At 42.8% G+C, this 27,506-nt stretch overlaps 2 protein-coding genes across 2 annotated transcripts in view; one reads left to right on the top strand and one right to left on the bottom strand.

Moving 5' to 3' along the window:
- Nucleotides 1-8,951: 8,951 nt before the first annotated feature.
- Nucleotides 8,952-10,394, bottom strand: LOC115163798 (alpha-(1,3)-fucosyltransferase 4-like). Its single transcript, XM_029715976.1, has one exon. It carries the CDS (start codon nt 10,283-10,285, stop codon nt 9,137-9,139), a length of 1,149 nt encoding a protein of 382 aa, XP_029571836.1. The 5' UTR covers nt 10,286-10,394; the 3' UTR covers nt 8,952-9,136.
- A 13,968-nt stretch (nt 10,395-24,362) lies between these two features.
- LOC115163799 (homeobox protein cut-like 1) overlaps nt 24,363-27,506 on the top strand; it is a gene marked incomplete in the record, with an annotated part of 92,359 nt that continues 89,215 nt past the window's right edge. The window contains 1 exon segment of the mRNA XM_029715977.1: nt 24,363-24,823. Coding sequence (XP_029571837.1) covers nt 24,647-24,823 — 177 coding nt within the window.

The raw sequence follows: 27,506 nt of genomic DNA on the forward strand, positions 1-27,506 counted from the left end.
CAGCATAATTACTGGCGGCTGAGACAGGACGGGTCGGGAGACACTGTAGCCCGTCCGACTATACCCCCGGACAGGGCCAAATAGGCAGGATATAACCCCACTCACTTTGCCAAAGCAGAGCCCCCACACCACTAGAGGGATATCTTCAACCACCAACTTACTACCCTGAGACTAGGCCGAGTATAGCCCACAAAGACCTCCCCCACGGCACCAACCCGAGAGGGGCACCAACCCGGACATGAAGATCACATCAGAGACTCAACACACTCAAGTGGGTCCCGTCCCCTCCTAGGGACGGCATGGAAGACCACCAGTAAGCCAGTGACTCAGCCCCTGTAATAGGGTTAGAAGCAGAGAATCCCAGTGGAGAGAGGGGAACCGGCCAGGCAGAGACAGCAAGGGTAGTTCGTCGCTCCAGTGCCTTTCCGTTCACCTTCACATCAATGGGCCAGACTACACTCAATGATAGGACCTACTGAAGTAGGTCTGCGTCTCTCACATGGATAGGCAGACCATTCCATAAAAATTGAACTCTATAGGAAAAAGCCCTGCCTCCAGCTGTTTACTTAGAAATTCTAGGGACAATAAGGAGGCCTGCGTCTTGTGACCGTAGCATACATGTAGGTATGTACGGGAGGACCAAATCGGAAAGATAGGTAGGAGCAAGCCCATGTAATGATTTGTAGGTTAGCAGTAAAACCTTGAAATCAGCCCTAGCCTTAACAGGAAGCCAGTGTAGAGAGGCTAGCACTGGAGTAATATGATCACATTTTTTGGTTCAAGATTTTAGCAGCCGTGTTTAGCGCTAACTGAAGTTTATTTAGTGCTTTATCCGGGTAACCGGAAAGTAGAGCATTGCAGTAGTCTAATCTCGAAGTGACAAAAGCATGGACAAATTTTTCTGCATCATTTTTGGACAGAAAGTTTTGTCAAAAGAGAGATCAGGGTCCAGAGTAACGCCAAGGTCCTTCACAGTTTTATTTGAGACCAGGGGCGAAAATCTGATATCAACTTTGGGGGGGACAATTACATGAAATTTTCTCAAGAGCAATTCCTGAGGGGGACACCAAAAGTCGTGCTGTAACACATAGCCTACATTGTAATATGGTAAATGTATATTGAGGAACCAAAGAAATAAGGTGTTTGCCGTACTCCTAACTACCGGTACCCAAAACTACACAACTACTCACAACAGCAATACCATTGCCTTTAACAAATCTTAGTTCAGTCACCAGTTTAAGTTGAGAGTGGGGGTATCCATGGCATTTTCCAATTATGTTCCTATTTTACAAGTAAAAAAAATGGAGAACCTTTCCTAATGTTGCCAAACAAAGACTCAACAAACTTACCTGAGACTCCCTGTCTCTGCCAGTCTGTCCCTGCATATCTGTCCCCAACTCTGCTGTCTGTGTGCCATCTGTTGCCTGCTCTGCCTAATGACATCATTGTTTAACATTTCCATTAGAATTTCATTTCTTTCTTATGAACATTTTATCAACTAGTCTTTGAGATATTAGGCTACTAGGGTTCTTACTTTGCGTTTTGGTGTACTGAAAAATACTCTGATGTCCGTCTTTTATTTTTCTGCCATTTTTCTATCTGGCTGGCTGGCTACACACACACAGTGTGTAGGTTATTTACAGTAGGAGATGGGCTTCTATCATCTTATCTTTTATCATTCTATTTGGGCTTCGATCTAAAAGGTAGCTAGCAAATGTGAAACGGATTAAAACGACAAGAGTTGACAGCTGTATGAGTTCACCATTTACACAACATATGCTGCAACCTTTTGTAATTTTAATAGTTTGTTTCATATTGGCTGGCTTCCAACAATAGCTGAATTTGCAAAGCAAGCGAGCACCAATTCAGTTTCAGTGGTGTTTGCTATAATCTTTGCTACCCGGGTTAAATAAAATAAATAAATAAAAGTTCCCTTGCGACAATTTAGCTTTTGCAACGAGACCATTAAATATACACTGCTCAAAAAAATAAAGGGAACACTTAAACAACACAATGTAACTCCAAGTCAATCACACTTCTGTGAAATCAAACTGTCCACTTAGGAAGCAACACTGATTGACAATAAATTTCACATGCTGTTGTGCAAATGGAATAGACAACAGGTGGAAATTATAGGCAATTAGCAAGACACCTCCAATAAAGGAGTGGTTCTGCAGGTGGAGACCACAGACCACTTCTCAGTTCCTATGCTTCCTGGCTGATGTTTTGGTCACTTTTGAATGCTAGCGGTGCTTTCACTCTAGTGGTAGCATGAGACGGAGTCTACAGCCCACACAAGTGGCTCAGGTAGTGCAGCTCATCCAGGATGGCACATCAATGCGAGCTGTGGCAAGAAGGTTTGCTGTGTCTGTCAGTGTAGTGTCCAGAGCATGGAGGCGCTACCAGGAGACAGGCCAGTACATCAGGAGACGTGGAGGAGGCCGTAGGAGGGCAACAACCCAGCAGCAGGACCGCTACCTCCGCCTTTGTGCAAGGAGGAGCAGGAGAAGCACTGCCAGAGCCCTGCAAAATGACCTCCAGCAGGCCACAAATGTGCATGTGTCTGCTCAAACGGTCAGAAACAGACTCCATGAGGGTGGTATGAGGGCCCGACGTCCACAGGTGGGGGTTGTGCTTACAGCCCAACACCGTGCAGAACGTTTGGCATTTGCCAGAGAACACCAAGATTGGCAAATTCGCCACTGGCGCCCTGTGCTCTTCACAGATGAAAGCAGGTTCACACTGAGCACCTGACAGACGTGACAGAGTCTGGAGACGCCATGGAGAATGTTCTGCTGCCTGCAACATCCTCCAGCATGACCGGTTTGGCGGTGGGTCAGTCATGGTGTAGGGTGGCATTTCTTTGGGGGGCCGCACAGCCCTCCATGTGCTCGCCAGAGGTAGCCTGACTGCCATTAGGTACCGAGATGAGATCCTCAGACCCCTTGTGAGACCATATGCTGGTGCGGTTGGCCCTGGGTACCTCCTAATGCAAGACAATGCTAGACCTCATGTGGCTGGAGTGTGTCAGCAGTTCCTGCAAGAGGAAGGCATTGATGCTATGGACTGGCCCGCCCATTCCCCAGACCTGAATCCAATTGAGAACATCTGGGACATCATGTCTCGCTCCATCCACCAACGCCACGTTGCACCACAGACTGTCCAGGAGTTGGCGGATGCTTTAGTCCAGGTCTGGGAGGAGATCCCTCAGGAGACCATCCGCCACCTCATCAGGAGCATGCCCAGGTGTTGTAGGGAGGTCATACAGGCACGTGGAGGCCACACACACTACTGAGCCTCATTTTGACTTGTTTTAAGGACATTACATCAAAGTTGGATCAGCCTGTAGTGTGGTTTTCCACTTTAATTTTGAGTGTGACTCCAAATCCAGACCTCCATGGGTTGATAAATTGAATTTCAATTGATTATTTTTGTGTGATTTTGTTGTCAGCACATTCAACTATGTAAAGAAACAAGTATTTAATAAGATTATTTATTTCATTCAGATCTAGGATGTGTTGTTTAAGTGTTCCCTTTATTTTTTTTGAGCAGTATATTTAAGACAATGGTAGAAGAGAGTGTAGTTCTGTTCAGTTTGGACTTCAGTTTATCGCTAACCTTATCACAGGGACTTTGAAGCACTAACTTACATCATCTGCATGCTGATCTCGGAATAAATTGACGATAGCAAAGATTCCATCTTTGACGAGGCCACATAAATGGAATAGGTACTAGCTAGCTTAATAGTTAATATTTGCGCGCTAGCTCTGCATATTCAGCTAGTGTGTGTGCGCGATTGACTGGATTAACCTCACGTCAGTTACGTTCATTGAGTGCCTTTCAGACAGTGGCTACTCTGTTACCTTGCCAGTGGATCAAACCATTGTGAGGAAAAGGGTGGGGGGGTCGCAATCTTTTGAAACTTAAAAACGCGCTATTAAGTGTCTATAATCAGCACAATTGCTTTCACTGCGTATTATTAATGTTATTTAAATTACATAGTTATGTTTCAGTGATATATTGGGGGGGACAAATCATATTTTTCCCAGGATGGGGGGGGTCGTGTCCCTCCCGTCCCCCCCGGGATTTCCGCCCCTGTTTGAGACGACTGTACAACCATCAAGATTAATTGTCAGATCCAACAGAAGATCTCTTTGTTTCTTGGGACCTCGAACTAGCATTTTTGTTTTGTCCGAGTTTAAAAGTTTTTTTTTGAAATTGCCGCCATCCACTTCCTTAAGTCTGAAACACAGGCTTCCAGGGAGGGCAATTTTGGGTCTTCAAAATGTTTTATCGAAATGTACAGCTGTGTATTGTCCACATAGCAGTGAAAGTTAACATTATGTTTCAGAATGACATCACCAAGAGGTAAAATATTTATTGAAAATAGTGGTCCTAAAACGGAGCCTTGAGGATCTCTTGATGTACAGTGGAAAAGAGACTTTCCACCCTCCACTCTGCTGATGGTTAAAGAGAAACATCTGCTGCTACTAGAATGAGATTACTGTGTACAGGTTTTAGCCATGGAGAGAGGCTTGGGCTTGGCCCTATCTGTCATAGGCGTCATAAGGATTGGACCAAGGCGCAGCGGGTAAAGTGCTCATCTTCTTAATTTATTAGAAATAACACTTAAACAAAAGAAACAAACTACGAAACAGTCCCATAAGGTGCACAGACTATACAGGAAATAACCACCCACAAAACACAAGCGAAACAAACCTCAACTAAATATGGCATCCAATTAGAGACAACGACAACCAGCTGCCTCTAATTGGAGGTCCTACCAAAAACCCAACATAGAAATAGGAAACTAGATTTAAACATAGAAATAGAAAACATAGAACCTAAACCAGAAACACCAAAACACACAAAATAAACACCCCCTGCCACGCCCTGACCAAACTACAATGACAAATAACCCCTTTTACTGGTCAGGACGTGACACTATCGCAAGAAAACACTAGTGAAATGAGCAGTGAGAAAAGGCTGGTATATCATCCAGTTAGAGGATCAGACGACAGAGGTGGGACCAAGTCACTATTATTCCAGTCACAAGCAAGTCTCAAGTCACAAGGTCCGAGTCTCAAGTCGAGTCCCAAGTAGAACGGGTCAAGACTCGAGTCAAGTCCAAATCATGCATTCTAAGAGCAAGTCATGTTGAGTCAAGTCACAAGTTTTCAAGTCAGGTAGAACAAAATCTATACATGCAAGGACTTGTTCAACTACAAATCTTTGTCTATTTATTGAGGCTCCCAGACACCCCTTGTTATTATTTTATCCATGAAATATTTAGATTGTCCTATGTAATTATAAAATAGCCACCTCGTAGCAGTACTAAGGGCATGACATCAGCAGAAGGCAAGGCAGGTTGGCATGCTCAGAGTGCAAATTTATTTACAGGTCTAATGAAAATGCCACATCATACAAAATATACAAGAATATTTACCAAATATACACTGAAATACACGAACAATAGCCCAAAACAAATAGCCTCTGTATCAGGCTTAACCTGTCCTATCTTAACGGACACAGGTAGAGGGCAAAACTGTGCATCCATTGTTACATTGGTACATGCGTCTTAATCAGACTTAATGATTACTAATGATATTTCAACACTATGAATACATGGAACAATCATTTTCTCTTATTCAAAGTTCTGACTCCAAAGCAGGCCACGTAGCCTGTTTCTATACACACCTTTATACTCACAACAAACGTTAACATAGACATAGGACACAGACACCCGGAACTCCGACGTAATCCAGAAACAATACATTGAACTAAATAAACAAAACTTCTTCCTCGTGGGTCATGCAAACGTTCGTGTATAAACATCGCGCCCACGCAGAGCAGTGTACGAAATGGTTGGCTAAATGAAAGTGTGTCGTAGGCCTATCAAACGTGAAGCAGAAATGTCTACGTGTTGCAATAAACGGTATGTGGATGGAATTATGACACGCTAACGATGATTGTAGTATTAGATGGAATATAGATTTACCACATAGGGCCTATGCATTTAGACGTGTGAAAGCAAGAACCAACATACTGTATCAACAAGAGAAAGAAAAGCCCTGTCCACTGGTGGGAGCTTGGAGAGCACAGGTGAAGAGCTGCGTCTATGGTGCGTCTTCGCCACAGTAATAATTAACTTAACAACAAATTACAAATGCAAGCTAAGTAAATTATCTATTTCAAGCAATTGTTACATAACAAAAGACCAGTAGGCCTATGCTATCAATTGTTGCCCCATTGCTGGTGAGCTTGCAAAGTAATATTCTTGATCACCAAATTGTTTTGGAGCTGCATATTTATTTATTATGGCAATCCTGTCGACGTTTGCGCTTCACCCGATCCTGTAGCTGTACAGCAAATCAGTCATGTGTTCACCAGCTCACGCGACCTGTGTTGATTGACAGTTTGCTGATTCAATCAGAGTGCCGAGTGTGTGTTTCACTAGCCAGTCTGTTGCAAGGGCGATGCTGCGGCTACTGTCTCTGGCTGCGTGTAGGGTCGTCCACGTGGACTCTGTGCCACAAAATGAGTGACAAAACCTGCCCAGACAATTTCAAGTCATCAGTCTCAAGTCAAAGTCGAGTCCCGGCTCTTGAGGCTCCAAGTCAAGTCTCAAGTTATTTTATTTTATATCAAGTGACAGACACACACACACACACACACACACACACACACACACACACACACACACAGTAGACTCTGTCTCTCACTACGTTTAACTATGTCTCTGCTGAAACATGCTGAACACATTGAAACTGGCTCCCTGCTTCTTCCTAGCCTCCTTGAGAAACATAAGACATGTTCAGATGTTGAGAGACTTATCACACACAATGTATCACCAGAGCCAGAGATGCACAGTCCAGACCATGGGACACAGCAGGAGCTAGCCTCACTCAACTACAGCCCAAACATAGGCCTTTAAATAAATACCAACAAGGGATAGGCCTTTATATAAATACCAACAAGGGATAGGCCTTTATATAAATACCAACAAGGGATAGGCCTTTAAATAAATACCAACAAGGGATAGGCCTTTATATAAATACCAACAAGGGATAGGCCTTTATATAAATACCAACAAGGGATAGGCTTTTAAATAAATACCAACAAGGGATAGGCCTTTATATAAATACCAACAAGGGATAGGCCTTTAAATAAATACCAACAAGGGATAGGCTTTTAAATAAATACCAACAAGGGATAGGCCTTTATATACATACCAACAAGGGATAGGCTTTTAAATAAATACCAACAAGGGATAGGCTTTTAAATAAATACCAACAAGGGATAGGCCTTTATATAAATACCAACAAGGGATAGGCCTTTATATAAATACCAACAAGGGATAGGCCTTTATATAAATACCAACAAGGGATAGGCTTTTAAATAAATACCAACATGGAATGTGCCTTTGATTTTATTTATTAGGATCCTCATTAGCAAACGCCAATGGTGACAGCTAGTCTTACTAGGGTCCGACACATTTAAAAAAAAAAAAAAAAGAAGACATTACAGGCAAAATACTTTACAATTTACATACATTTAAATACATTAACATGTAGCGTGTGTGTGAATCTATCAGTTCCACATACTTGTCAGTACATACACACAACAAGTAGGTCACGTATATATAAAGACCAACAAGGGATAGGCCTTTAAATAAAGACCAACAATGGGATAGGCCTTTATATAAATACCAACAATGGGATAGGCCTTTATATAAATACCAACAATGGGATAGGCCTTTATATAAATACCAACAATGGGATAGGCCTTTATATAAATACCAACAATGGGATAGGCCTTTATATAAATACCAACAATGGGATAGGCCTTTATATAAATACCAACAATGGGATAGGCCTTTATATAAATACCAACAATGGGATAGGCCTTTATATAAATACCAACAATGGGATAGGCCTTTAAATAAAGTCCAACAATGGGATAGGCCTTTAAATAAAGCCCAACAATGGGATAGGCCTTTATATAAATACCAACAATGGGATAGGCCTTTATATAAATACCAACAATGGGATAGGCCTTTATATAAATACCAACAATGGGATAGGCCTTTATATAAATACCAACAATGGGATAGGCCTTTATATAAATACCAACAATGGGATAGGCCTTTAAATAAAGTCCAACAATGGGATAGGCCTTTAAATAAAGTCCAACAATGGGTTTGGTCTACGTTCGAAGACAAAGCGCCACCAATTGTGATTATGCGTAAGAGTGACTACTTTGGAGGCAAAACTTGCTTAAGCAGGTCAAGTTCAAGTTTCATTTGTTGCAATTGCAAACATACATTAGAATGTTCACATGTAGTGGAAAAAACATTAAAAAGTGTGAAATACCTTGAACTGAAACAACTGAACCAATCAGACAAGTAAGGTAAGAAAGACATGGACATTTGATGTAAATATAGCTTGTACAATTTCTATGAGAGGAATCATAGGGGTGGATGGAGCTGTGTGTGTGTGTGTGTGTGTGTGTGTGTGTGTGTGTGTGTGTGTGTGTGTGTGTGTGTGTGTGTGTGTGTGTGTGTGTGTGTGTGTGTGTGTGTGTGTGTGTGTGCGTGTGTCACAGGTATCTCCTTTGGAGGTGGAACAGGAGCCAGGGGGTAGTGTTGTGGTTTATCCTGGGGTTGACATTGCCCATGTCTAGTGGTGTGGGGTAAATAGCACCTGGTCACCTGGTCATGTCAGGGCAGTATCAAGGCTACTGGGGTTAACATGGCCATGATGCTTAACCCATTCCACTGTCCCATCCTTAAGTTTAAGGAAGGCTAGGCCTCCAAAAGCAGCCGCTTTAACTATCCACACAACACGCTGATGAGAGCAATATCTATGTTTCTTATACAGTCTGACACAACTCACTTCATAATACTACTGAACCCTGACTAACAACAACAACAAAAATAACAGACAAGTGAATTACAGTTCAATGATGTTCAATAAATATGAAGTGTTTTCTTCCTGTGATCAACTGTTTACTAAATGGTGTTGAAGACAGTTCCTATAGATTCCCTGCTACAGAATGGGGTTGTGGCTAGATATCTGACCAATCGTGTTCATAGTAGTCACCACATATTGGAAGGTCAAAAAGCAGAGGTCATGGGTCAGGACTCAAACCAGCGCTGAAGGTTGGTGATGGTGTCAGTCCGGAGTCTGTGGTTCCTCACAACGCGACACGCTGTGCAGTAATGCTCTGCCCAGAAGGCGGTCAGGTGCACGCTGTAGCTCCTCCTCCAGGCCAGGTGTCTCTGCAGGAGGGAGGGGCTCCGGCGCAGCAGCATCAGGTATTGGGCGAGCAGGCGGGGAGAAGGGAAGTCGTCCACATGAATGAAGGCATCATGGGGGAGGAAGCGTTCGTAGTTTTCCCGCGGCGGCCCGAGAACTACAGGAACGGCCCCGGCCAGTAAGGAGTTCCAGAGCTTCTCCGTGATGTAGTCGGTGTGCTGTGAGTTCTCCAACGCCAGATAAAACAGGTAGCGCCTCACCGTGCGCACCACAGTGCTGTCCTCTGGCATTGGCACACCTGCACGCCCGAACACATCCACGTCAACGTAGTTAACCAGCCGACGGTAATACGCCACGCGGGCCTGCGACTCCGACCAGTTACTGATGACCCAGACCAGTAGGTGGAGCCGTTGGGGGCGTGTGTAAGGGGTGTTGGCGTGAGGGTGAAGGCGGGTCACAAGGTAGCCGTAGGGGAGAAAGATGTCTGAATCTGCACGGTAGGTCATGGTGAGGTTGAACAAGCCCTCGAACCGCCGCAGGCCACGAGTGTGAGACGGGGATTCAAAATTCATCCAGATCCACTTCTGGCCACGGGGTCGTGGGTCGGACGGGAGTGCCGTGGCGTTGGTTGCTATCTCACGGTGGTGCATGATGATGGCGTCGGCCCCAGGGTACACGCGTCGGTCGTCGGTCAGTACGCACCCACGGATCCCAAAGCGCGCCTCGCAGTCCGGCAGTCTGCGGTAACGGCCGAAGGGGTGAGTCCACAACAGAAGGGTGACATCTCTGGGTTCGACTCCAGTGAGAGAGAGGGGTTGGAGTCGTGGGTCAAAGAGATTGAGAAAACACACTCCAAGGAGGAGAAAGAGCGCACAGACGAGAGCGGTGAAACACACCCACGAGCATGATGTTCTCAGAACAGCTACTCTAAATGTTCTGCAGCGACACAAACTGGGGCGCTTACCGGCTCTGTGAAAGGTAGAACGACCACCTGTTATCCACTGAGTAGCCCACTGAGTTAGCTCCATGAAATCCTGTCAGACTTCCAGTCCTTATATCCATTAACTGCTCATGCACCCTTTGCCATTAACTCCAGAAGTTCTACAACTTTAACGTCAACTGCCCTGTCACATTCGCCTCTCCGTCGAACTCAGAATAATGATCTCTTCCACCTGGGCTAGGATGACAAGGACAAAAGTTAAGGTCCTCCTTCCTCACACCTGCTACCTCCCTCCGCTATGAGGAAAAACCAGTCGGCCCTGTCTCAGGAAAACAATGAAGTTAGGCCTACAGTCTCTTTGTCTCTGCTCTGTCAGGCAAGATTAGGACATCCGCCACCAGACTTTAATCATGTGTTACCTACATTTCCTGAGCTGTGTTGTTGGTGAATGTGGCCGCAAACAGATAGGCCGAAACACCATCCTGCTCAAATACTTGATGTGGCAGCGTGCGAGCTCCGGTTACTAGTGAATGGGGTCTTTGTCACCCTGAGAGGCTCTTTCAGGATGGCACAAGTAAACATGCTGTCCCTCGGGTTGAGGGCTGCTATGTGGCCTAGATGCAGCAGTGCCTGAACTGAATTATATACCTCACTGGCTTGAACCAATGATCATACCGTTAAAATGCAGACCGCTTGAATCAATGAGCATACAGTTAAAATGCAGACCTCTTGAACCAATGATCATACAGTTAAAATGCAGACCTCTTGAATCAATGAGCATACAGTTAAAATGCAGACCTCTTGAACCAATGAGCATACAGTTAAAATGCAGACCTCTTGAACCAATGATCATACCGTTAAAATGCAGACCTCTTGAACCAATGATCATACAGTTAAAATGCAGACCTCTTGAACCAATGATCATACAGTTAAAATGCAGACCTCTTGAACCAATAGACGAGGGAGACAAAGCGATACTGTGAGTAACAACATAAATGTAATGTAGGGAAATTCTGTTATCTAATTTCATTTATAATCCATGAGCACAAAATGTGTTAACCTGCATGCGTTTAAATTTGTTACACGGTAATTACCTCAGCTGTGTTAGGTCTATAATCTACTTTGCAGACTAAACTCCTCTCCGTGGTGAAGGAAGTTTCCCTCCGTGGTGAAGGAAGTTTCCCTCCGTGGTGAAGGAATTTTCCCTCCGTGGTGAAGGAAGTTTCCCTCCGTGGTGAAGGAAGTTTCCCTCCGTGGTGAAGGAAGTTTCTGATGAACTTCACCAATTGAGTGGTGCTTAGACAAGGCTTTGTGGAATCTAGTTCCGACTACTATTTACTCGCCAAAAGTCAAAACTTCAACAAAATAAAAAGTGAATTATAAATCGGCACATTTTTGTGTTTGTCCTTTGTAGTTGCATGCTTTTTTTTGTTTGCTGAAATCCCATACTTTTTCAATAAACATTAATCAAATACCACCAACGACTGTTTCCTTGTTGAGATTCAATTGGCACATGCGCATTTGCGTACAGTTGCCATCTTAGAGCAACAGCAAATGAGCAAACAGTCGGTCCAAAAACCCTACAAAAAACTCAATTCGTTTTCCCATAGGCTTTGTCCAAAGAACCATGGAGGAGTGCCTACAAAAAGACCATTACTATTGCTCTCTATAGGCAATTGACCTAAAATCTATTCAACCTGTTATGCCCAGAGAAGTCTATTTTCCTCTTCTGGTTCTGATTTCCATACAGTCCACAAGGGGGCTCCCTTCGCCCAGTATTGCTGTCATTTACGTCTGGGTCTCATCAATTGCTTTTAGGTATTATAACACTAACCCTGAAATAGATAGGACACAAACATGCAACAAACATATAAGCTGAATAAAAGCTTCATTATATTTCAACCAAACCATATTCCAGTATCAATGTCCTTGTCAGGGTGCATATTCATAATTAAAATGTAATCCCATGCACTGTGTTCTTAAAATTAGGTCTGGCGTCCAGAGAAACCATATTTGATTTAAATTAATTAATAAAATGCCAGAGAATATGCAGAGAAAGAGAGAGAAATTAATAAAGAGAGAGAGAGAGAAAGATTGATTGAGAGAGAGAGAGAGAGAGAGAGATTGATAGAGAGAGATTGATAGAGAGGGAGAGAGAGATTGATAGAGAGAGAGAGATTGATAGAGAGAGAGAGATTGATAGAGAGGGAGAGAGAGAGATTGATAGAGAGAGAGAAAGATTGATAGAGAGAGAGAGATTGATAGAGAGAGATTGATAGAGAGGGAGAGAGAGAGATTGATAGAGAGAGAGAAAGATTGATAGAGAGAGAGAGATTGATAGAGAGAGATTGATAGAGAGAGAGAGAGAGACTGAGAGAGAGAAAGATTGAGAGAGAGAGATTGATAGAGAGAGAGAGATTGATAGAGAGAGATTGATAGAGAGAGAGAGAGAGAGATTGATAGAGAGAGAGAGAGTGAGAGACAAGTGTGTGAGATGTGAGCTTTGTGTTCTTGTAGAGTGGTCACTGGTACTGATCCTTCCATTTTCCAGCGTGCAACAGCTCAGAGCCCAGTCAGTGGTACTTCCCATTTCCCAGCGTGCTCAGAGCCAAGTCAGTGGTACTTCCCATTTCCCAGCGTGCTCAGAGCCCAGTCAGTGGTACTTCCCATTTCCCAGCATGCTCAGAGCCCAGTCAGTGGTACTTCCCATTTCCCAGTGTGCTCAGAGCCCAGTCAGTGGTACTTCCCATTTCCCAGCATGCTCAGAGCCCAGTCAGTGGTACTTCCCATTTCCCAGCATGCTCAGAGCCCAGTCAGTGGTACTTCCCATTTCCCAGCGTGCAACAGCTCAGAGCCCAGTCAGTGGTACTTCCCATTTCCCAGCCCAGTCAGTGGGAACTGGGAACTTTAATGGGAACTTTAAGGTGCATTACCGCCACCAACTGGACTGGAGTGTGAACCTCCAGTTCATCTTTCAATCACCCACGTGGGTATATACTCCTAAAAACCAATGAGGAGATGGGAGAGGCGGGACTTGCAGCGCATCAAGCGTCACAAATAGAACCAAGTTATTTTTTAACGTCTGGCTATGCTGACGCTCCATGATGCGCGAGGGCAGTGTAGGTGCAATGATTCAATAACATGTATGTGTACATTTATTTTGCAACGCTTGCGCACGCGACGTGACCGGTGTGGTCAGTATGCATGTGTTTCGTTTACAGACAGAAGATCGCTGCTCAACATAGAATCACATGGTTTATCCGTCTGTCTGTGACCGCTGATAAGGGAGTGAACGTTATGGGTTACATGGAGAAAATCGGACCTCTCTGAAATGAAAATGGATGCCCCTCCCTTCAGCAAAATATAGTTTACCTAAACCCTGCCTGAACACCTGGGGAAAAACCCCTCCCTTCAGCAAAATATCGTTTACCTAAACCCTCCCTGAACACCTGGGGAAAAAAACCTCCCTTCAGCAAAATATAGTTACCTAAACCCTCCCTGAACACCTGGGGGAAAAACCCTCCCCTATACCCAAAATAACAATTAAAGCATAAATTACATAAAACCTCTTTACCGTTTACCCTCACCAGAGCCTATATATATATATATATATATGTCTCTTTTTCCTTGAGTATTACATGACAATGCATACATTTTCATAGCGCACAGGACTGCGGGCCAGAAGGTCGTGGGTTCACAGACCACCATGGACAAGAGGAAGGGTGGGAATATCTCCTTTTATAGTAAAATCATTGCATGAATCTATCATCGTATTTTCAGAATGCCTTGTATAAAAATGTCATGCAATTCTACATATCAGCAAAATATTTTTAATAATACCACACAAATTATAGGCTAAGAATGGACAGAGAGATAGGTCTATGTGTTCATCTTATCATAGTTCTCCAAGGCCAAATCAGTGTGTCTTGTTCGTAAGGAAACTGTCCCTGTTAGGAAATCATTTAATCTGAGCCGTCAGTAGAAATCTAAGCATGGTACATTCATAAGTTCCCCCCCAGACAGTAGGCAAATCTTTAACTGCTGATTACTCTTCTTTCATGGCTTAACCCAACAAGAGAAGGTCACAAGTGTTTCCCTAAAAGCTGTCTGGGTTTAAATATGTTCTATTGTACAGAAAGTGAATAGCTAAATCAACTCATAGTGACAGAATTAGATGACTTTCCAAAGCAAAGTGAATGTTTTGTCTCCTCGGCTATAGAAGGTTGTAGCACAGCCTCTGAACGTCAAAGAAACAAAACAATTATATTTTTATACGTAACCTATTTAACTAGGCAAGTCAGTTAAGAACAAATTCTTACTTACAATAACAGCCTACCCCGGCCAAACCCGGACGACGCTGGGCCAATTGTGCGCCGTTCTATGGGACTCCCAATCGTTGCCGGATGTGATACAGCCTGGATTCTAACCAGGTACTATTGTCTAGTGCCTTAGACCACAGAGCCAATCTGAAGCCCCATATGCATTAGAGTCATGTCGGAGTCACAGCTTGTTTCTAGCATAAAGCATCGCTGACCAAAGCGCTGTTATCGATCACTTCATATAATCAGATCTGTTTTATTTTCTTCTAAATCTAAAGCTTACAGGTACTTGTTGCCATTTTCATTCATAAAAGGTTGACTTATGGCATAGCGTCTCATTACCCCCTCAATTACAGTCCTGGTTTTAACATGAATAACCTTCCACTGACATGAAGGTTGGCTATTTCAAATCAAATCAAATCCAATTTTATTAGTCACATGCGCCGAATACAACAGGTGTAGAAAATATTTACCAAATAAACTAAAGTAAAAAATTATTAAACAGTAACACAATAAAATAACGAGGCTATATACAGGTTGTCACAAGGAGAGGACCAAAACGCAGCATGGAAGTGCATACTCATCTTCTTTATTGACGGGAAAAGAAGGAAAAACCAAACAAACACGTATACAAAAATAACAAAACAACGACCAACAGTCTTGAGGGCAACACAGCAATCCAAGAACAATCTCCCACAAACACTAAACCAAACACATACCCATATATAGGACTCTCAATCAGAGGCAACTAGAAAACACCTGCCTCCAATTGAGAGTCCAACCCCAATAAACTAGACATAGAAATACAAAAGACTAGAGACCACATAGAAATACAAACATAGAACATAACCCCCAAAACCCGGAACTAACTAAACACACACCCTACTAAATAAATCACCACCCCGAACCACATAAACAGAATACCCTCTGCCATGTCCTGACCAAACTACAATAACAAATAACCCTTATACTGGTCAGGACGTGACACAGGTGGTACCGAGTCAATGTGCGGGGGTACAGGTTAGTTGAGGTAATTTGTACATGTAGGTAGGGTAAAGTGACTATGCATAGATAATAAACAGCGAGTATCAGCAGTGTAAAAACAACGGGGGGGTGTCAATGTACATAGTCTGGGTGGTCATTTGATTACCTGTTCAGCAGCCTTATGTGTTGGGGGTAGAAGCTGTTATGGAGCCTTTTGGACCTAGACTTGGTGCTCCGGTACCGCTTGCCGTGCTGTAGCAGAGAGAACAGCCTATGACTTGGGTGACTGGAGTCTTTGACAATTTTTTGGTCCTTCCTCTGACACCGAGTATATAGGTCCTGGATGATTTAAAGAGTGCATGGTGGGTGGAGGAATTGGCTGACAAATCTATGTAAATAGCAGCCTACAGCCTAATGTCCTCTGTCAAACAGGTAGGCCTTCCGCTTATTTCTTAAATAGGAAGAAATAGGCTACGACACAAAGCACTCTTGTTGTTAGTAAAGTCTAATTAAAATGAAGACATTGAAATGAATTATGCCTACTTGAATATGCCTACTTTCAGCACCATGAGCTGTGCATTTCTGACTGATTGTGCCGCGACTGCTGCTTCAAGTTCCAGCAACACAATGTAAGTTAATAGAATCTGCTTAATTGTGAGGTCAACAACTCTGATAAATACATAATTTACATTTATGTCATTTAGCAGACGATCTTATCCAGAGTGACTTACAGGAGCAATTGAGGTTAAAACCTCTACAGGATTGGTGGGTCCCCCTCGGGACGGTTGAGCTAACGTAGGTTAATGCGATTAGCATGAGGTTGTAAGTAACAAGAACATTTCCCAGGAAATTGACATATCTGATATTGGCAGAAAGCTTCAATTCTTGCTAATCTAACTGCACTGTCCAATTTACAGTAGCTATTACAGTAAAATAATACCATGCTATTGTTTGAGGAGAGTGCACAATTATGAACTTAAAAAGTTATTAATAAACCAATTAGTCACATTTGGGTAGTCTAGATACAAAATTTGGAACAGAAATGCAATGGTTCATTGGATCAGTCTAAAACTTTGCACATACACTGCTGCCATCTAGTGGCCAAAATCTAAATTGCGCCTGGGCTGGGATAATACACTATGGCCTTTCTCTTGCATTTCAAAGATGATGGAACAAAAAAATACCAAGAAAATCATGTTTTTGTTCTTCGTATTATCTTTTATCAGATCTAATGTGTTATGTTCTCCTACATTCATTTAACATTTCCACAAACGTCAAAGTGTTTCCTTTCAAATGGTATCAAGAATATGCATATCCTTGCTTCAGGGCCTGAGCTACTGGCAGTTAGATTTGGGTATGTCATTTTAGGCGAAAATTGGAAAAAAAAAGACCTGATCCTTAGTTAAGTGCTTTGCTCAATGGCACATCAACAGTCGGCTTGGGGATTCGAAACAGTGACCTTTCGGTTACTGGCCCAACACTATTAACCACTAGGCTACTTGTCACCCAAGAAACAATGTTTTTATTCAAATCTATTACAGTAGTAGCTATCAAAGTTGACCTCTGGTCCTCCTTCTCATCTTTGCGCTCTGCTTCTCAAATGTTTTATTTCTTTTTATTTCACCTTTATTTAACCAGGTAGGTCAGTTGAGAACAAGTTCTCATTTACAACTGTGACCTGGCCAAGATAAAGCAAAGCAGTGCGACACAAACAACAACACAGAGTTACACATAAACAAACGTACAGTCAATAACACAATAGAAAAATCCATGTACAGTGTGTGCAAATGTAGAAGAGTAGGGAGGTAAAGCAATAAATAGGCCATTGAGGTGAAATAATTACAATTTAGCATTAACACTGGAGTGAATAGATGTGCAGATGATGATGTGCAAGTAGAGATACAGGGGTGCAAAAGAGCAAGAGGATAAATAACAATATGGGATGAGGTAGTTGGGTGTGCTATTTACAGATTGGCTGTGTACAGGTACAGTGATCGGTAAGCTGCTCGGACAGCTGATGCGTAAAGTTGGAGAGGGAGATATAAGACTCCAGTGATTTTTGCACTTCGTTCCAGTCATTGGCAGCAGAGAACTGGAAGGAAAGGCGGCCAAAGTAAGTGTTGGCTTTGGGGATGACCAGTGAAATATACCTGCTGGAGCGCGTGCTACGGGTGGGTGTTGCTAGGGTGACCAGTGAGCTGAGATAAGGTGGGGCTTTACCCAGCAAAGACTTATAGATGACCTGGAGCCAGTGGGTTTGGCGACGAATATGAAGCGAGGGCCAGCCAACGAGAGCATACAGGTCGCAGTGTTGGGTAGTATATGGGGCTTTGGTGACAAAACGGATGGCACTGTGATAGACTGCATTCAATTTGCTGAGTAGAGTGTTGGAGGCTATTTTGTAAATGACATCGCCAAAGTCAAGGATTGGTAGGATGGTCAGTTTTACGAGGGTATGCTTGGCAGCATGAGTGAAGGAGGCTTTGCTGCGAAATAGAAAGCCGATTCTAGATTTCATTTTGGATTGGAGATGCTTAACGTGAGTCTGGAAGGAGAGTTTACAGTCTAACCAGACACCTAGGTATTTGTAGTTGTCCACATATACTAAGTCAGAACCGTCCAGAGTAGTGATGCTAGTCGTGCGGGCGGGTGCTGGCAGCGATCGGTTGAAGAGCATGCACTTAGTTTTACTAGCATTTAAAAGCAGTTGGACAGAACAGGCTTTAGGCTAGTACACGTGCAAGATATTGCATTTTTTTTGTACTAGGCCTAATCCAAAATCATTTTCTGAAGAATTGTTTGACTCTCCTCCTGGACAAAGCACAGCATTGGTTAAACATCACAACAACAACAAAAATGTTTTGGTCAGCAAGCGCAGAGAAGACCAGGGCTCAGTGTGTAACGCAGCCTAGATTTACTTACACCATCCCAGCTGCTATCTTAGACATCTTACTATGCTCTGTGCTTCTCCGAGAAGCATACACTTTGTAACATATGGATCATTTGATTGAGACCACACTAAATAACCTATAGGCACACTTGATATTGCACAAGCAGCAGAGAATGAGTGATGAGGGGCGGCATCGGGTACACAGTGATGCATAGCCTAATAAGTAACTCATTCTAAAACACTAAGAAATACAGACATTTCATCAATTACAAATGACATGACTCTCCCCTGGACTAGATTTAAAAATATATATATATACTAAACCCTCCCCTTGGGAAAGCATTAGAATAAACCGCCTCAATATTTTGGTGGTAATAACAACTGATCCGTCGTCAGTATTGTGAAATCATTCTAATGTTAAGGTAAGATTTGAATGGAGAAAGCAGATCCAAGAGCAGCGCTCCTTTTTACTGGATCCTATAGGTATCGACACACATGCTCCTCCAATGACTCACTTAATGACCGTTCCCTCTGCGTGGTGTTTTGGGAAACACGTTAAATCTTCAGCCGTTGTAGGAAAGATGGATCGTTTAAACACTCGTAAGCCTTCCATCGCTATCAGGAAACCGGAGCCAGTTCATGTCAATACGTGTGTGTGTGTGTGTGTGTGTGTGTGTGTGTGTGTGTGTGTGTGTGTGTGTGTGTGTGTGTTTAGGCCTTCTCTCCCTGGGTGACACACTCCTCTGGATGGGACCCAGTCTCTTCATCTATATCGATTTCCTCTTTCTATACTTTCTTTCTCTCTCAGGGGATAGGATGTCTCAATTCAAACTCTCTCTCCCAGGGGATAGGATGTCTCAATTCAAACTCTCTCTCTCAGGGGATAGGATGTCTCAATTCAAACTCTCTCTCTCAGGGGATAGGATGTCTCAATTCAAACTCTCTCTCCCAGGGGATAGGATGTCTCAATTCAAACTCTCTCTCTCAGGGGATAGGATGTCTCAATTCAAACTCTCTCTCTCAGGGGATAGGATGTCTCAATTCAAACTCTCTCTCTCAGGGGATAGGATGTCTCAATTCAAACTCTCTCTCCCAGGGGATAGGATGTCTCAATTCAAACTCTCTCTCCCAGGGGATAGGATGTCTCAATTCAAACTCTCTCTCTCAGGGGATAGGATGTCTCAATTCAAACTCTCTCTCCCAGGGGATAGGATGTCTCAATTCAAACTCTCTCTCTCAGGGGATAGGATGTCTCAATTCGAACTCTCTCTCCCAGGGGATAGGATGTCTCAATTCTATCCAGGGAGGCCCAGAGAGAGAGAAACAGGGAGAGAGATCGAGAGAGAGAGAGAGAAAGAGACAGGGGGTTGCAGAGAGAGAATGCAGAGGCGGCTGGAAACCTCTGGGCTCTGAGGGTGCGCTGATCGCTGAGGCCCTCGCTGACCCCTGACCTTGACATCAGAGGTGACCCCTGGGATCAAAGGTTGTGTGAAAGTGCCGTTCCAGCACTTCACTGCACTGCCGGGCAATGATGATCTTGTCCAGCCTCCCCTGGCTGTCTGAGATGATTAGTGGTGCTCTCAGCCCCAAGGCCCCAAGGGCCACACATCCATCTCTGCCTCTCCCCCACAGCACAGCCACGGCTGGGGCAGCTAAGAGCATCAGCACTCAAAGGCTCAGTTAACGAGCAGAGAAAGCAAGACAAACTGAGTAAGACAACTCAAGGGAGTGGAGGTGAGAGAGAGCAGATCTGTTTGTTTCAACAGCACACTCTGGAAAGGAGAGAGGGACAATCCGTAGTTGGTACACCCATTTCTGGACTTATAAATATGAACCCATTGATTTTTGAGAATAAGAATATACACTGTACAAAAATATAAACGCAACATGCAACAACTTCAAAGACTTTACTGAGTTACAGTTCATATAATGAAATATGTCAATTTAAAAATGAATTAGGCTCTAATCTATGGATTTCACATGAGTGGGAATACAGATATGCATCTGTTGGTCAGGGCCAAGGATCAGAAAACCAGTCAGTATCTGGTGTGACCACCAATTGGCTCATGCAGTGCCACACATGTCCTTCGGATAGAGTTGATCAGGCTGTGTATTGTGGACTGTGGAATGTTGTCCCACTCCTATTCAATGGTTGTGTGAGGTTGCTGGATAATGGCGGGAATTGGAACACGCTGTTGTACACATCGATCCAGAGCATCCCGAACATGCTCAATGGGTGACATGTCTGGTGATTATGCAGGCAATGGAAGAACTGGGACATTTTCAGCTTCCAGGAATTGTGTACAGATCCTTGTGACATGGGGCTATGCGTTATCAGCTTTTTGTGGGTATGTAAAATTACGGGGATCTTTTATTTCAGCTCATGAAACATGGAACCAACACTTTACATGTTGCGTTTATATTTTTGTTCAGTGTATCTTTCCTGCCACCCAAATGGTGGAACGAGCTTCCACCTGATGACAGGACAGCAGAGTCCTTGCCCGTCTGAAAACCTCCCTTTTCACAAAGTATTGTGGTTAAATCCCCCAGTGCACAAATAACACTCTCACTTTTCTTTTCCTACATCCTACTGACTATGACTGTGATTTGTGGTTCTCACCTAGCTATCTCAAGATGAATGCACTAACTGTAAGTCGCTCTGGATAAGAATGTCTGCTAAATGAATAAAATGTAAAAATAAATATGTACATTAAATCGTGGAAATGCCTAATGAACTTAGTCTAACTGTCGTACCTTGTCAGAATCCCAAAATAAAAGCTTGTTTTAACTGCAATGTTTGTAAACAATGTAAATGTAAACAAACACTGTATAGCCTCGCAACATGGTTAAAACGATCATTTTAATATCACGGATGGGCAGTCCTTACATCCATAGGTCTGTCTATTCATTTGAGAGTGGTTACATTTCTCCAAATCATATCAAATCGTATTGGTCACATACACGTGTTTAGCAAATGTCATTGCGGGTGTAGCGAAATGCTTGTGTTTCTAGCTCCAACAGTGCAATAATATCGAACAATTTTCAGAGTAATGCAACAAAATAGTTAAAACGCCAAGGGGGATGAATACTTTTGCAAGGTACTGTATGTGGTAAGACTACCGTTTGTAAAACACCAAAAAACTACGTCCGGACAGAACCAAAAAAGACATCCAAAAGACGTCGGTTCGCGCTTACTGGGGTGTAGCCTAGCCATGTCGGCCGCAATGGAATTTTATGAATGCCCATCTATGTGTTAGGCCCACTGTTTGCAAAACAGGCCGTTGCATTGGCTTTATTCGTCCTGATTCCTGTGACTAATAAATTTGGCTGTTTAAGCTCTGAATATCGGCTACCCAACTTTCTCCGGAGTTACCTATTTGCAATATGTTTACACTGCGGGAAATGCAGAAGTATTTTATTTTTCGCTATGATCAGCTAGTCAAAAATGGACAGATACAAACTTGAAACCACTGATCATGACAATGGGGTGAAACTCCTGGGGAACAATTGTTATTGTCCATTTTACTTTGACCTGTCCTGTTTTTAGGATATGTTGTTTGTTAACATGCCAGAATGTTTTATTTGATTGATTAGGCTATTATTTGATCAGAGAAACCTGCATGATGTACATTTACATTTACATTTTAGTCATTTAGCAGACGCTGTTATCCAGAGCGACTTACAGTAGTGAATTCATACATTTCATTTCATGCATTTTTTGTACTGGCCCCCCGTGGGAATCGAACCCACAACCCTGGCGTTGCACACACCATGCTGGCGTTGCAAACACCATGCTCTACCAACTGAGCCACAGGGAAGGCTATGTAAAAAAAGTGTCCGTCTCATTACATTGTCATCCATTTTATCTCCAGCCTGTAGGCTACAGAAAAGGTCACATACTCTTTCTACCATATCCTATATCTGCTACATCATTTATGTTAGATTATTTATTTTTGATGGAACGTTGGTGGTGCGCCGCAGCGATGCACCCTGGAGAAGCACGCTGGGAATGTCACTGGCTGAAAGAAATTGTCATTGTTTTGGGGCAGAATTAAGTTAGTTTTTATGTATTGTTGTTGGAGGTGCGTTAAGCTCAGAAAATTCCGCCCTCGTCAATCTTCCACCAATAGGCTGCTGCCTAATCCTGCCTAATGAGCGGGCCGGCCGTGAGCCTGTAGGTGTTCTCTCAAACTTGTCTTTCTAGATGGATTTGGGAGGATCTCACCCCACCCAGGACAAGTCTCGCAGCTTATTACTGTCTGACCTAAAAACACAATATTGAGTTAAGTCGGCAGACAGAATAAGAACAACACCACATAAGGGGGGGGGGCTATTAACCAAACGGCTCTTCTTCCTGAATTATGAGAGTGATTGAACGCACCGATTTTGCTCATTCAGGAAAAAAAGATTTCAGACTTGGGGGTGTGGTTCGAAGTGGCAGTTACTGATGTTTGTACCCCATGAGACACCATAGGAACAAAACTAGTATTACTTCCTCCAAAATTGTCTGAATTTATCAGAAATATCTCAAGAAATCTGTAATACATTTTATTGTTTTTTTGCTGTGAAGGTTTTAGTTGAGCAATGTAACATCTAGCTAAGGTGTTTGGTGCAGTATTTCTCAAGTAAAAAAAATACAGACTTGTTGTTTTATGTAAACAAAGTCCAATCCTTTGAGCTGCTGGGCAGGTCTTACTGGAACTGTGTATCTAGTATTAGTGTGCAAGTGAGCATTGTCGAAATCATAACCCAACCCTCAAGTAAGTCATAATGAACTGACTTACAAAAAAAACTCTGTTTTGGAAGAAACTATTTACACTTTGTAGTCAATTTTGACACTAGAATAAATGTTTCTGACTAATATCGATGCCACATAGGCCGTTTTTCAATCAGATACTGTAAGTTGTTTATTGCCTTCAGTTGCGCTTGAAATCTAGTATGAAATGACATACCAGCCCTGAACTACCCTAAAAAGAATAGCTTTAACCGAGGTAATTCTTTATGAAAAGTAATGAATCAATAAAAGTTAACTCCAGATGTAATTAAAGGGCAACATTATCTTGGCTCTGCTGCAAATCCATGGTTTTATTTTTAGAATTCGGGGCTTGAAATTTATTGGCTGTGAAAGAATAAAATGTTCATGATTAGAACACAAAATGAAATCTAATTTGATAGCCTAAAAGCCAGGCTGACAAAGGGGCCATTAAAATCCCATCAGCCTGAAGGGGGGTCAGTCTGGTGGCCACTATACAAATAACTCAATTGGAAAATGCAATCAGGTCACCGGTTGATAAAAAGTCAAAAGAATACAAAACAATGCAACACATTGTCAACAATGCAATGCTTAGATTGTGAATTTTTACAACTGCAATTGTGTCCTAATTTGGTGTGTGGTGTGTGTTACTATTACTAATATTCAGTGATGTAAAGTACTTTAGTAAAAATACTTTAAAGTACTACCTAAGTAGTTATTTGGGGTATCTGTACTTTACTATTTATATTTTTGACAAATTTTAATTTACTACATTCCTAAAGAAAATAATATAATAAAATCATTTATTCCATACATTTTCCCTGGCACCCAAAAGTACTGATTACATTTTGAATGCTAAGCAGGACAGAAAATGGTCCAATTCACACACTTATCAAGACAACATCCCTGGTCCACCCTACTGCCTCTTATCTGGCAGACTTTTACTTGAGTCATTTTTTCTATTAACTTTACTTTTACAATGACAATTGGTCATTATTTCCACCACTGCTAATATTATTGATAAGCATTGGAAGTGCACAGCCTAATAACCAATTTATGCTTGATCCGAAAATATTTTATTTTGTATTTATTTTTATCCGAAAATGTGTTCGGAGACGACGTATGGATGGTGTGACGCAAATGTCTGATATGATTGGTTGACAGTAGGTGAGGGCGGAAGTTTCTGTATAAACACAAACTCACTTCCTTGACAACTTCCTTCACAACAGCTCTGCCTGCTACGCGAAGCACAAGAAGTATGAATACCTTGACTTATGCAGAGGCCATAATCACCATAAATGCTGTGCGGCCAATGCAGACGTCAGAATGACCACGAAGCGCCCTTAATTAACCAACAAAGAGCTTGATTTCACAAGCCAATGTAGAAATCCAGTCCACATTTTACCCTATAGACACTTGCCATCTCTCGTTCAATAACCCTACTCCGTGGCACTATTGAATACAGTATGTTCCCGTTCAATAAAGTCCATTCCGCGCCACTGAATGGGACTATTCGAGAACTCCGTTCCGTGTTTTCTGCGTTTCTCCTTCCTTTCCACTGAACTCCAACCCTCGCTCTCTCTATCAGCTTCTCATTCCGTCTCAATATGTCTCAAGATGGCGGCCAATGCGGGATCAATGTTTCAATATTGGAAGCACTTTGATTTACAACAACTGCAGGTCAGTCTTTTCCTCCTTTGAGTTGCTTCGATTCCATTTCCAAATCTTTAGCTAAGTTCGCTGCGTGGACGATATTTTTTTTGTGTTCGAATGGCTTTTCTGTCGGTATTTTGATCCCGCTTTTAAGAGAGACAGACCTCTTTTCGCATTGATGAAAGTGGCTTTCTAGCTGATCGGAAATTGATCCTCTTTGTTAAATTCCCATCGATCGTCTGGCGCCCTGGCGATGCCGCGGGGTAACGTCGTTATTATTACATAAATACATCATTCAGGGTTCTGAGCAGACCACAATATCCATCAGAAATACACATATGTCTCTTTGTTAACTTTTGTTGTTGCATGCAGTAGTTAGCCAACTACCTGCTTGTTAGCTTGGTTTGGAGCTTGGGTTTCTTGATTTTTTTTTGGGGGGGGATGAAGTAAGTCTACGTCGATGCTGTGATCAGTGATGACCGCAGTTAGCTAGCTATTTCTAGCTGTCAGATCAGACCCAAACGCTTACACAAGTTTGACGGTAACTTTCTAGTCCAATCGATTTGAACACATTCGCTGTATTTTTTTTTTTTTTAATTTTCTTTTTAGGGATATGTAGTTAACCTAGCTAATTAGCTAGTTGTTTTGCTAGCTAGTTGCTAACGTTAGCTAAAGCTAGCTTGTGTTGTCGTCGACTCCCAGAAGTTGTCGTGTACGTGGTAACAGTTCCACCCAGACAGCAGCTGGCAGCTTGGTAAAGCCGGATTAATCTCTTTTTCCTCATTTTACATTTTTTTATTTTTTAACGAACACAAAAACAGTGTAGGAAATTGTATCGATATGTGCCACATTTTGGCTCGCTTACTAGCAATTGAACGTTACGTTGTATTTGTTGAATAACATTTCATTAGTTGTCAGGAAGGTTATGAAATAGGTGGGAATGTGCCAAAGTAGGAAGAAGATGAATACATTTTAAAAAACAAGCCTATTTTTAGTAGGGGAAACAACAATTGTGAGAAAATATACTTTCAATAGGGCTCTAGTCAACATTTGTGCTTGGCCATATGCAGACTGAGATGCACTTATGCTCTATAATCAAGGCTCATCTCCATAAAACCAAATGTATTTGATTCTTTCTACTGTTGCCTGTGATCCATCTAGAGATTACAGAAAATATTTCACTAACTTGCGTGCTCTCTCTACCTTTTTAAAATGTATTTTCTCCCTCTTTGAAGTGGAGTGTGTAAATTTGTCTGGGATTTGGCTTTTCCTAAATTGACTGCCAGTGCAGTGTACTGTACAGCCTGGACATGAAATATGCATCGCATAAGTTTGTGATAAGGCCCTGGGTAATTATGGCAAAGGCCTATCAGAACCGATTAGTCAGGACAGTGAATCTATGTGCGTGTGGAGGGAAGGCCAGCGGGCCTGTCTGGAGGATAGGAACCAATCAGAGCAGTGAGCTCAGAACATTCACTGTCTATTATTGATGCTGTCTTATTTACTCGCCCTCCCACTGTGCTGTCTGCTCCTAGAGGACTACCTTCCAAGGAGAATCTCTGATCATCACGGCCTGTCTGTACTCGGGCTTGTTAGGCAGCTCCCTCCCTCTCTGTCCAGAAACGGGTGCTTACAGAGGTGGATCCTGCTGCATTACATTGGGGGTCTTTTAGTTTGTGATCATGAAAATCCTGTAACGGCATCAAAACAGAACAGACATCCATAGCTGTTGCATGTGTTTAGGACTTAAATACCAGACTGCTTGTTCATGGCCATTTAAAGCCCCATTTCAACTGTTTTTATTCCATCAATGAGAAACCACTACTGGACAAAGAGTGCTTTGAGCTGTTATTCTGTCTCCCCAGGTTAGGGCTAGAGCAGTGATCACCTACCGGTCGTTCACGATCGACTGGTCGATCTCCAAGGCATTCCTAGTCGACCACCAAACAGTTCTGTAAAAAACAACAACGATAAAGCCTTTAGTTTTTTGTATTTGTTTCATGCTGTTGGCGGTAGGTGCATTTGATTCAGCAGCCCTAGTGCTGTTGGCGGTAGGTGCATTTGATTCAGCAGCCCTAGTGCTGTTGGCGGTAGGTGCATTTCATTCAGCAGCCCTAGTGCTGTTGGCGGTAGGTGCATTTCATTCAGCAGCCCTAGTGCTGTTGGCGGTAGGTGCATTTGATTCAGCAGCCCTAGTGCTGTTGGCGGTAGGTGCATTTGATTCAGCAGCCCTAGTGCTGTTGGCGGTAGGTGCATTTGATTCAGCAGCCCTAGTGCTGTTGGCGGTAGGTGCATTTCATTCAGCAGCCCTAGTGCTGTTGGCGGTAGGTGCATTTGATTCAGCAGCCCTAGTGCTGTTGGCGGTAGGTGCATTTGATTAAGCAGCCCTAGTGCTGTTGGCGGTAGGTGCATTTGATTCAGCAGCCCTAGTGCTGTTGGCGGTAGGTGCATTTGATTCAGCAGCCCTAGTACCGGGAAGGCAAAGTGCTCCCATTTTGAACCATTTCATATTTATTTAACCTTTTATTTAACTCGGTAAGTCAGTTAAGAAAGTCTGAAGGTAGAACTCCGCCTATCCAGCGGGGCCCACTGGCCAATCAGATAGCTCAGATCACCGTTTCCTTGAACCATAGACAGTAAAAAGATGTCTGGAAAGCACAGCAAAGTTCATACTGGTGAGATTTAAAAACTTGTAAAACCATGACTGGAG

Source organism: Salmo trutta, chromosome 26 (assembly GCF_901001165.1).
Source record: "Salmo trutta chromosome 26, fSalTru1.1, whole genome shotgun sequence".
In the NCBI taxonomy this organism is placed as follows: Eukaryota; Metazoa; Chordata; class Actinopteri; order Salmoniformes; family Salmonidae; genus Salmo; species Salmo trutta.

What these genes read in the sequence shown, in the direction of transcription:
- LOC115163798 (XM_029715976.1), bottom strand. Translation starts at nt 10,285, where the DNA reads ATGGAGCTAACTCAGTGGGCTACTCAGTGGATAACAGGTGGTCGTTCT.